This window comes from Bos indicus, chromosome 7, assembly GCF_029378745.1.
Source record: "Bos indicus isolate NIAB-ARS_2022 breed Sahiwal x Tharparkar chromosome 7, NIAB-ARS_B.indTharparkar_mat_pri_1.0, whole genome shotgun sequence".
Lineage (NCBI taxonomy): Eukaryota > Metazoa > Chordata > Mammalia > Artiodactyla > Bovidae > Bos > Bos indicus.
Window position 1 is genome coordinate 74618555 of NC_091766.1, and position 12625 is coordinate 74631179.

General features: G+C 40.1%; 1 protein-coding gene across 1 annotated transcript in view; it reads right to left on the minus strand.

The window, feature by feature from the left end:
- Positions 1–3307: 3307 nt before the first annotated feature.
- The window catches only part of LOC139184219 (craniofacial development protein 2-like), a 290608-nt gene continuing 281290 nt past the window's right edge, over positions 3308–12625 (minus strand). Inside the window, exon 3 of the mRNA XM_070793960.1 lies at positions 3308–8334. Within this exon, the coding sequence (XP_070650061.1) occupies positions 7989–8334 (346 nt within the window). The 3' untranslated portion in view covers positions 3308–7988. The remainder of the gene's footprint in view (positions 8335–12625) is intronic.

Below are 12625 nucleotides of genomic sequence, written 5' to 3' on the forward strand. Positions count from 1 at the left end.
TTCTTAGCTTCCACATAGTTGAGATTCTTTTTGATCATCTTTTAATATTTAGATTACTCCATTTGTTTGAGAACACTTTTTAATTTAGAGTCATCTTAAAAAAAAAGATTTTTCTCTTAATAGTTAAAATTTTTCTTATCATCTAAGGGAATTTGTTTTTATTTAATAATTCTGATAGACCTTAAAGATTTCCCAAGAAAAATTTCACAGGCTCAATGCTGAGAGGCATGCAACAATGAGTAAAATCAAAAGAGAGTCCATATTTAAATGTCTGGGCATTCAATCTATGTTGCTTTATTGTACATCTTAACTGTCTAAAAGGAACCAAGATGGAGAGAATTTAAAGTATTCCCACTTGCTTAAACGCCTTACTCTTCTCAGTTTTAATAGAAAGCGTTTATAATAGAAGCTTGTCCAAGGAATTTTCTGGAAATAAAGTTAATAAGAACTCAAGCACCAAAGCAGAGTGCTGAATGCAAAATGAGGCCAGCAGACTGGGTGCAAAGAGTATGGAGATGGTGAAAATCAAACCTATGTTTAAATAGACATTTCTCCAAAGAAGACATACAGATGGCTAACAAACAAATGAAAAGATGCTCAACATCACTCATTATCAGAGAAATGCAAATCAAACCACTGTGAGGTACCATTTCACGCCAGTCAGAATGGCTGCGATCCAAAAGTCTACAAGCAATAAATGCTGGAGAGGGTGTGGAGAAAAGGGAACCCTCTTACACTGTTGGTGGGAATGCAAACTAATACAGCCACTATGGAGAACAGTGTGGAGATTCCTTAAAAAACTGGAAATAGAACTGTCTTATGACCCAGCAATCCCACTGCTGGGCATATACACCGAGGAAACCAGAACTGAAAGAGACACATGTATCCCAGTGTTCATCGCAGCACTGTTTATAATAGCCAGGACATGGAAGCAACCTAGATGTCCATCAGCAGATGAATGGATAAGAAAGCTGTGGTATATATTACACAATGGAGTATTACTCAGCCATTAAAAAGAATACATTTGAATCGGTTCTAATGAGGTGGATGAAACTGGAGCCTATTATACAGAGTGAAGTAAGCCAGAAAGAAAAACACCAATACAGTATACTAACACATATATATGGAATTTAGAAAGATGGTAACGATAACCCTGTATACGAGACAGCAAAAGAGACACTGTTGTATAGAACAGTCTTTTGGACTCTGTGGGAGAGGGAGAGGGTGGGATGATTTGGGAGAATGGCATTGAAACATGTATAATATCATATATGAAATGAATCGCCAGTCCAGGTTCGATGCATGATACTGGATGCTTGGGGCTGGTGCACTGGGATGACCCAGAGGGATGGTACAGGGAGGGAGGTGGGAGGGGGGTTCAGGATGGGGAACACATGTACACCCGTGGCGGATTCATGTTGATGTATGGCAAAACCAATACAATATTGTAAAGTAATTAACCTCCAATTAAAATAAATAAATTTATATTAAAAAAAGAAGAAACCAATAAAAAAATAAAATAAAAAAATAGTAAGTACACCATCTGAATCATATATATGAGATATCAGGATAAGGAAACCCTATCATTGTGGTGAGAAAGCCCAGGAACAACTAGTTTAACTTCCAAGATACAGCCAATAACTCTAGATGCAGAAACCTTTGTATTAGTTCTAGAAGTTTATAATTTAATCCTCAGTCCCAGAAAAGCAAAGCATTTTATCCTGGATTGAGAGTTCTCTCCAGTTTTATATTGGATTGTAGAAAGAAAAGACTAGTTTCACAACTTTAGGCAAGTGGTTCTCACTGATCTTATGTTTCCTCATCTGCTATATAACTAACAGGTGGCAAGAGCCCTGATTATATAATCTGTATGGCTAGTTTGTGCTCTAGCATTTTACAATTCTTTACAGGCAGGTTAACATGTGTCTATTCTAAGCTTTAAAGGGAACCCTCTTACACTGTTGGTGGGAATGTAAATTGATACAGCCACTATGGAAAACACTATTGAGGTTCCTTTAAAAACTAGGAATAAAACTACCATATTACCCAGCAATACCACTACTGGGCATATACCCTGAGAAAATAATAATTGAAAAAGACACTTGTATCCCAATGTTCATAGCAGCACTATTTACAATAGTTAGGATATGGAAGCAACCTAGATGTCCAACGACAGATGGATGGAAAAGAAGTTGTGATTATATACAATGGAATATTACTCAGCCATAAAAGGACAGCAAGGAGATCAAACCAGTCAATCCTAAAGGAAATCAATCGTCAATATTCATTGGAAAGACTGATGCTGAAGTTGAAGCTTCAATAATTTGGTCACCTAATGTGAAGAGCACACTCATTGGAAAAGGCCCTGATGCTGGGAAAGACTGAAGCAGAAGGAGTACGGGGTGACAGAAGATGAGATGGTTGGATGGCATCATTGACTCAATGGACATAAGTCTAAGCAAACTCCAGGAGACAGTGAAGGACAGGGAAGCCTGGTGTGCTGTAGTCCACGGGGTCACAAACAGTCGGATGCAACTGAACAACAACAAAAAAGAAATGCATTTGAGTCCGTTCTACTGAGGTGGATGAACCTAGACCCTGTTATACAGAGTGAGGTAAGTCAAAAAGAGAAACATTTCATATATTAATTCATATATATGGAATCTAGAAAAATGGTACTGACAAACTATTCACATGGCAGGAACAGAGACACAGATATAAAGAACAGACTTGTGGACACAGCAGGGGAAGGAGAGGGAGGGGCGAACTGAGAGAGTAGCATACGCATTACCATATGTAAAATAGATAGCTGATAGGAGGCTGCTATATAACACAGGGAGTGCAACATGGTTCTCTGTGACAACCTAGAGGGGTGGGGTGGGGTGGGAGGTGGGGGAGGGGAGGTTTAAGAGGGAGGGGACATATGAATACCTATGGCTGATTCATGTTGTTGTATGGCAGAAGCCAATACAATAGTACAAAGCAATTATTCTCCAGTTAAAAATAAATTCTGATCCAAAATAGCAGGGCCATAATAGAATTTACTAAAATAGTTTTGGCCAAATACACAACACCCTGAAGTTTCAAGGAGATCCAACCAGTCCTTCTAAAGGAGATCAGTCCTGGGTGTTCTTTGGAAGGAATGATGCTAAAGCTGAAACTCTAGTACTTTGGCCACATCATGCGAAGATTTGACTCATTGGAAAAGACCCTGATGCTAGGAGGGATTGGGGGCAGGAGGAGAAGGGGACGACACAGGATGAGATGGCTGGATGGCATCACCGACTCAATGGACGTGGGTTTGGGTGAACTCCGGGAGTTGGTGATGGACAGGGAGGCCTGGCATGCTGCAATTCATGGGGTCACAAAGAGTCGGACACGACTGAGCAACTGAACTGAACTGAACTGAAGTATTACTTGATAAGACTAGTTTTCAATGAATCCTGTCACTGATAAATTAAGTATTTGCATATAAAGATTAATCATGTCAAGTTATTTTGTAATTCAGAAATTTTATTTTCCAAAAAGAATAAAAAGAAAGTAAACTCTGATTACTTAAAATGGGCTTGAGAAATATGTGCTAAGGGTTTTACATGTGCCAAATAAGTGGAAATCATGAAAATAAAAATTCTGGACTATCAGTCTAGAGCAGGTGCCGCTGGTTGCCTGCCCATATCCCTCGGGTCCTGTTACTTCAGTGTGCTCCTGTGCAAATACCAACTGGCAGAATCTGCAGTTCTTTGCCCAGGAACCTTTGAAGACTTGGAAGTCTGCCGTGACTAACACTTCTACCCCAGGGAACAGTCTAAATCAACGGCTGAATGGAGTTGCACTGTAAATACCCAGCTTGCTCCCCCAGAAGGCAAGGTATATTTCACACTGTTTTTTCAGAATTTCCCAGAGGTGTTAAGATCAGTGACCAATAGCAGTGGCTGTCTTGATATATCACTGGCTTCATATATAGCCACCTCACCTTCCTTGAGTGTTTTCCCACCTTTCCTACTCATGTTTCCCGCACCTACCAAACAAACTACTTGCACTCAAGTCCTTCTCTTATCTCAAAATCTGGCCCTAGAGGGCTAGAGGGACCCAAACTAAGACTGACTACCAGAAACAGATTGATCTCATTGTGCAAATAAATCTTATGGTTTTGTCCTTTCATTTCAGTTCAGTTTAGTTGCTCAGTCGTGTCCAACTCTTTGTGATCCCATGAATCGCAGCACGCCAGGCCTCCCTGTCCATCACCAACTCCTGGAGTTCACTCAAACTCATGTCCATCGAGTTGGTGATGCCATCCAGCCATCTCATCCTCTGTCGTCCCCTTCTCCTCCTGCCCCCAGTCCCTCCCAGCATCAGGGTCTTTTCCAATGAGTCAACTCTTCGCATGATGTGGCCAAAGTATTGGAGTTTCAGCTTTAGCATCATTCCTTCCAATGAACACACAGGGCTGATCTCCTTTAGGATGGACTGGTTGGACTTCCTTGCAGTCCAAGGGACTCTCAAGAGTTTCTCCAACACCACAGTTCAAAAGCATCAATTCTTCGGTGCTCAGCTTTCTTACCACCCACTTAAATACACACTCAGGTTCTTTGCCCCAAATTAGGAACAAATTGTTCAGTTCAGTCACTCAGTCACGTCCGACTCTTTGTGACCCCATGGACTGCAGCATACCAGGCTTCCCTGTCCATCACCAACTCCCGGAGCTTGCTCAAACTCAGGTCCATCAAGTCAGTGATATCATCCAACCATTTCATCTTCTGTCGTCCCCTTCTCCTCCTGCCTTCAATCCTTCCCAGCATCAGGGTCTTTTCAATGAGTCAATTCTTCACAACTGGTGGCCAAAGTATTGGAGTTTCAGCTTCAGCATTAGGCCTTCCAATGAATATTCAGGACTGATTTCCTTTAGGATTGACTGCTTTGATCTCCTTGCAGTCCAAGGGACTCTAAAAGACTCTTCTCCAACACCACAGTTCAAAAGCATGAACATTTTGGTGCTTAGGTTTCTCTATAACTCAACTCTCACATCCACACATGATGGAAAAACCATAGCTTTGACTAGATGGACCTTTATCAGCAAGGTGATGTCTCTGCTTTTTAATATGCTGTATAGGTTTGGCATAGCTTTTCTTCCAAGGAGCAAGTGTCTTTTAATTTCATGGCTGCAGTCACTATCTGCAGTGATTTTGGAGCCCAAGAAAATAGTCTGTCACTGCTTCCATTGTTTTCCCATCTATTTGCCATGCAGTGGTGGGACTGGATGCCATGGTCTTCATTTTCTGAATGCTAAATATAAGCCAGCTTTTTCACCCTCCTCTTTCACTTTCATCAAGAAGCTCTTCTGTACGTCTTCATTTTCTACCATAAAGGTGGTGTCATCTGCATATCTGAGGTTATTGATATTTCTCCCTGCAATCTTGATTCCAGCTTGTGCTTCATCCAGCCCAGCATTTTGCATGATGTACTCTGCATATAAGTTAAATAAGTGGGGTGACAATGTATAGCCTTGATGTACTCCTTTCCCTATTTGGAACCAGTCCATTGTTCCATGTCCAGTTCTAACTGTTGCTTTCTGACCTGTGTACAGATTTCTCAGGAGGCAGGTAAGGTAGGCTGGTATTCCCATCTCTTCAAGAATTTTCCACAGTTTGTTGTGATCCACACAAAGGCTTTGGCATAGTCAATAAAGCAGAAGTAGATGTTTTTCTGGAACTCTCTTGCTTTTTCTTTGATCCAACAGATGTTGGCAATTTGATCTCTGGTTCCTCTGCCTTTTCTAAATCCAGCTTGAACATCTGGAGGTTCACGTTTGACATACTGTTGAAGCTTGGCTTGAAGAATCTTGAGCATTACTTTACTAGCACGTGAGATGAGTGCAATTGTGTCATAGTTTGAGCATTCTTTGGCATTGCCTTTCTTTGGGATTGGAATGAAAACTGACCTTTTCCAGTCTTGTAGCCCCTGTTGAGTTTTTCAAATTTGCTGGCATATTAAGTGCAGCACTTTCACAGCATCATCTTTCAGGATTTGAAATAGCTCAACTGGAATTCCATCACCTCCACTAGCTTTGTTTATAATGGTGTTCCTAAGGTCCACTTGACTTTGCATTCCAGGATGTCTGGCTCTAGGTGAGTGATCATACCATCATGATTATCTGGGTCATGAAGCTCTTTTTTGTACAGTTCTTCTGTGTATTCTTGCCACCTCTTCTTAATATCTTCTGCTTCTGTTAGGTCCATACTATTTCTGTCCTTTATTGAGCCCATTTTTGCATGAAATGTTCCCTTGGTATCTCTAATTTTCTTGAAGAGATCTCTAGTCTTTCCCATTCTATTGTTTTACTCTATTTCTTTGCATTGATCACTGAGGAAGGTTGTCTTATCTCTCCTTGTTACTCTTTGGAACTCTGCATTCAAATGGGTATATCTTTCCTTTTCTCCTTTGCTTTTCACGTTTCTTCTTTCCTCAGCTATTTGTAAGGCCTCCTCAGACAACTATTTTGCCTTTTTGCATTTCTTTTTCTTGGGGATGGTCTTGATAACTACCTCCTGTATATTGTCACAAACCTCCATCCATAGTTCATCAGGCACTCTGTCTATTATATCTGATCCCTTGAATCTATTTTTCACTTCCACTGTATAACCATAAGGGATTTGATTTAGGTCATTCAAGCTGGTTTTAGAAACGGCAGAAGAACCAGAGATCAAATTGCCAACATCTGCTGGATCATAGAAAAAGCAAGAGAGTTCCAGAAAAACATCTATTTCTGCTTTATTGACTATGCCAAAGCCTTTGACTGTGTGGATCACAATAAACTGTGGAAAATTCTTCAAGAGATGGGAATACCAGACCACCTGATCTGCCTCTTGAGAAATTTGTATGCCGGTCAGGAAGCAACAGTTAGAACTGGACATGGAACAACAGACTGGTTACAAATAGGAAAAGGGGTTCGTCAAGGCTGTATATTGTCACCCTGTTTATTTAACTTATATGCAGAGTACATCATGAGAAACGCTGGACTGGAAGAAACACAAGCTGGAATCAAGATTGCCGGGAGAAATATCAATAACCTCAGATATGCAGATGACACCACCCTTATGGCAAAAAGTGAAGAGGAACTCAAAAGCTTCTTGATGAAAGTGAAAGTGGAGAGTGAAAAAGTTGGCTTAAAACTCAACATTCAGAAAACGAAGATCATGGCATCCGGTCCCACCACTTCATGGGAAATAGATGGGGAAACAGTGGAAACAGTGTCAGACTTTATTTTTCTGGGCTCCAAAATCACTACAGATGGTGACTGCAGCCATGAAATTAAAAGATGCTTACTCCTTGGAAGGAAAGTTATGACCAACCTAGATAGCATATTCAAAAGCAGAGACATTACTTTGCAAACAGAGGTTCGTCTAGTCAAGGCTATGGTTTTTCCAGTGGTCATGTATGGATGTGAGAGTTGGACTGTGAAGAAGGCTGAGCGCTGAAGAATTGATGCTTTTGAACTGTGGTGTTGGAGAAGACTCTTGAGAGTCCCTTGGACTGCAAGGAGATCCAACCAGTCCATTCTGAAGGAGATCAGCCCTGGGATTTCTTTGGAAGGACTGATGCTAAAGCTGAAACTCCAGTACTTTGGCCACCTCATGTGAAGAGTTGACTCATTGGAAAAGACTCTGATGCTGGGAGGGATTGGGGGCAGGAGGAGAAGGGGCCGACAGAGGATGAGATGGCTGGATGGCATCACTGACTCGATGGACGTGAGTCTGAGTGAACTCCGGGAGTTGGTGATGGACAGGGAGGCCTGGTGGGCTGCAATCCATGGGGTCGCAAAGAGTCAGACACGACTGAGCAACTGATCTGATCTGATATGATCTGACTAGTCTGGTGGGTTTCCCTACTTTCTTCAATTTAAGTCTGAATTTAGCAATAAGGAGTTCATGGTCTAAGCCACAGTCATCTCCCAGTCTTGTTTTTGCTGACTATATAAATCATCTCCACCTTCAGTTGCAAAGAATATAATCAATTTGATTCCAGTATTGATCAACTGGTGATGTCCATGTGTAAAGTCTTCTCTTGTGTTGTTGGAAGAGGGTGTTGCTATGGGTTCGCTTGGCAAAACTCTGATAGCCTCTGCCTGCCTCATTTTGTACACCAAGGCCAAACTCGCCTGTTATCCCAGGTATCTCTTGACTTTCTACTTTTGCATTCCAGTCCCTTATGATGAAAACGACAACTATTGTTGGTGTTATTTCTAGAAGGTCTTGTAGGTCTTCATAGAACCATTCAACTTCAGCTTCTTCGTCATTTGTGGCTGGGGCATAGTCTTGGATTACTGGAGTCTTATATCTGCAATCCAAAAAGTAAAACCCACTTACAAAAGAAAAACAAACATGGATGCAAAACTTAACACTCACCATGAGAGCAAAGAAGAGGACAGAAACTTTTTTCACAAATAAAGATATTATAGGATGGGGGAATGAAAGGAAGAGAATTAGCCCTTTGATTACCATGTTCCCTACTCTCAGGAGAATTCTGAAGATAAAAGACCTGGACAAGCATATTGTAGCAGGGTAGACATGAGTTAAGGGTTCATTCGGCTGAATAGTAGTTCTGAAACTAAAAGCAAAAATTGTGGCCGGGACACATGGATATAACATGCATGTAACACAAGTGGTTGGAACATAGTAGGAGCTCAGTGTGCATCTGTAAATATATAGTGAGAGATGGACCAGGCAGGTCTTAAAGGCTAAGACAGAGGAAGTCAACCCTCTATAACTAGCTCAAGACTAGTTAGAAAACTAAAAAGTCATTCATGTTGATCTATGGCAGAAACCAACACAATATTATAAAGCAATTATTCTTCAATTTAAAAAAAGTAAGTCAAAAAAATAGTTGAAAAAACCCATCAATACTTAGACTAAGATGCATCTGTAAAAATAGGTCACCCATATATGTTACAGGTACTCAGACTCTATAAGGTAGAACTTTTGTGTTCTAAAGTATTTTCATTGATTAAAAAAAGAAGAAGAAGAAAAAGTCATCCCATATTATCCCCTCCAGTTAGCAAGGAAGCCTGCTTGCTCAAAAACTCCACATTTATTGTATTTTAGAAACTTGGAAATAAGAATAGAAAGGGGACAGACATTCTCCAAAAGAAAGAAAGGGAAACTCCCATCATCCCAATGATGTTCTCATTATAAAGTACAAACCAAAGGCAAACTTAAAATGTTATCTTCAGAATGACTAAAGAATTAATTACTGTTGTAATATCTTAGTTCTTATGTATGAGAGCCAAAATTATAGCTTCCCAAATGTCTGTTCTCATATCTCTGAATAACTCATGAACACACTATAGGTCACAGGCATGCTACTTGTACCTGAGCATTATGGAGCCCCTCATATTAACAGGCCTGTTCCTAGGTCAAAATATTCTGAAGGAGGCAAAAGAAATATAACATTCAACCAGTCCTAACCTTTTACATCACCTCTAGTTATAAAGACTTTGCTCATTCTCCTTCTCTTTCTTCTTCTCAGGTCTCTTGATAAATCTACTCCCCACGATTTTATCGTTGTGAATTTGGAGAACAGGTATAGTGGTATCTGACTGGAGGAAAGAGGATACCTCTAAAAGCAATGGACACATGGTTTGGGGCTTGGTAAGACAGGAAGTGAAAAAGCTGACTTAAAGCTCAACATTCAGAAAACGAAGATCATGGCATCCAGTCCCATCACTTCATGGGAATAGATGGGGAAACAGTGTCAGACTTTATTTTTCTGGGCTCCAAAATCACTGCAGATGGTAACTGCAGCCATGAAATTAAAAGACGCTTACTCCTTGGAAGGAAAGTTATGACCAACCTAGATAGCATATTCAAAAGCACAGACATTACTTTGCCAACAAAAGTTCATCTAGTCAAGGCTATGGTTTTTCCAGTGGTCATGTATGGATGTGACAGTTGGACTGTGAAGAAGGCTGAGCGCCGAAGAATTGATGCTTTTGAACTGTGGTGTTGGAGAAGACTCTTGAGAGTCCCTTGGACTGCAAAGAGATCCAACCAGTCCATTCTGAAGGAGATCAGCCCTGGGATTTCTTTGGAAGGACTGATGCTAAAGCTGAAACTCCAGTACTTTGGCCACCTCATGTGAAGAGTTGACTCATTGGAAAACACTCTGATGCTGGGAGGGATTGGAGGCAAGAGGAGAAGGGGACGACAGAGGATGAGATGGCTGGATGGCATCACTGACTCGATGGACGTGAGTCTGAGTGAACTCCGGGAGTTGGTGATGGACAGGGAGGCCTGGTGTGCTGCGATTCATGGGGTCGCAAAGAGTTGGACACGACTGAGCGACTGATCTGATCTGATCTGATCTGAAGACAGGAAGTAAAGGGAGAGAATGAAACATTCAGGGATACTATGGTATATAAATAATGAGAGAGGAAGGGGGATTTTATAACGTGTTGAATTACAGACTGTGATTCAAATATAAGTCATTCTAATATTTGTCTGGAAGTATAGGTTTAAAGTACAGTGTAGTATCAGAACAGTAACAGTATAGTATAGTATGGTACATACATGCTCAGTGACTCAGTCATGTCTGACTCTTTGCAACCCCATGGATTATAACCCCCCAGGCTTCTCTGTCCGTGGGATTCTCCAGGCAAGAATACTGGAATGGGTTGCCATTTCCTATTCCAAGTATGGTGTGGTATGGTATATGGTGTGGTATGGTATATCGTATGGTATGGTATGGTATGATATGGTATGGTATAGTATTGTATAGTATAGTATAGTTACAGTATCATCTGGAATACTAGCCTAAGTTTCTTTCTCACCCGCTTCCTATCCTGAAACTATATACAATAATATTGATGGGTCCCCAGAGCACTATCAGGACAAGAAAAATAATTTATTAGAAAACCAAACTACCAAAGAGGCATTAAGCTATCATCTTTTCATCAACCACAATATCCCTCTGTCTCTAAAAGACAGATGTTTAAAGAGTGAAAATTTGAATATTTTATCTGGGAAAAGTGGGAATTTTATTTCAGCTTTCTGTGCATCACTAGGTTGCTGGAAATCATGGAAACCTAAATTACATAGGCAACAATTTCATGCATTGAGACCTCTCATAAGAAGAAACCAGCAATCCAATGTCAGCTCATATTATCCTCAACATTAACAAGGTGGCTGTAGAGTCATTCTAAGAAATGACTTTCTGCTCCTATTAGCAGACTTATTAGACTTTAGCTTCTGCTTCACAAGCATGTCACGAAACTAGTCTCCCAAAATGTGTATTAAAATGATACATCTTCCTTGCCAGTGTTTATACTCAAGTCAAAGTCTTTTTTAGAAAAGAACAAGAATACAAAAAATCTGAAGCCATGGCAGTTTGCACCTCTCCAGCAAAAGCAATCATCAAGGCAAATATTTATTGTTTGAGTTGTTGAATATAGATGTGTGGACAGAAGTTTAATGTCCATGCAATCTGTTTCCAGTGCATCAGCCATCACATTACAAACGACAAACAGGATTCTTTCTTGTTTAAAATGTGTCCCACACGCTCAGAATCAATCTTGATCAGCAGACTGTGGTATAATTTGGCAGTTCAGAGATGAGAAGATTATGGACACATTTCAATTAAAAAATAAATTCAGGAAAGACAACTTGTATGCATGATGTATCTAAAAATGCTTCTGAAAGACATTTAGAAATCTGCCAAGTCAACTCTGTGCAGAGAGTCTGGTCTACTTTGTCAAACAAGATAATGTAGATAAATTACGAGAAGCTACAGATAACCTTCCATTTTTTATACAACAAATTCCTGAAATATATTCAAAAACTGAATGTAAAAAAATAAAACCATCTGTGGAACCTTAGTTCTACCCATTACTAGTTAAAAGAACTTAAATTATTTAATGTCTCTAATTCATACACTTATACATTCAACACACATTTACTTCCTTCCTGTTATATGTCAGACACTGCTCTAGGGCTTGGGAAGTTAACAAGAGTTACAATCTCTGCCCTCACATTTTGAAATGAGAGAGGCAAAAAGGAGAACTGAAGACAAATGTATATCAGAACATGAAAATGTTAGAAAGAAAAATAAAACAGACTAGAGAATAGAATATGAATGATTGGATCGGGTATGTAGGTATTTAATAGATATTTTAGATATGTCCCGGTAAGGTGTCACCAAGATTACCCTGATGATAACCTGAAGAAAGTGAGGGAACAAGTGTGGATATTCATGGAAAGAAATGGCATTTCATGAGTGGCAAGTGCAAAGTCCCTGAGGCAAGACCATGAGGCAAAAAAAGAGATAAGGAAGGCAAAAGCAGAGAGGTAAAGGGCAAAGTGTTAGAAGAAGAGGTCAGGAAGTAATGGAATCAAACCTGGAAATAGACTTCTTAATTCATAGTAAAGACCCTAGAAAGAATAAGAAGTTATTAGAGGATTTTCAGAAAAGAGGTGATATCATCATACATTTGACAGGAATAATAATTTTTCCCCATGTGTGCTTAGTCATCAGTCATGTCTGACTCTTTGTGACCCCATGGTTTGTAGTCCATCAGGATTCTCCAGGAAACAATATGGAGTGGGTTTCCATTCCCTTCTCCAGGGGATCTTCCCAA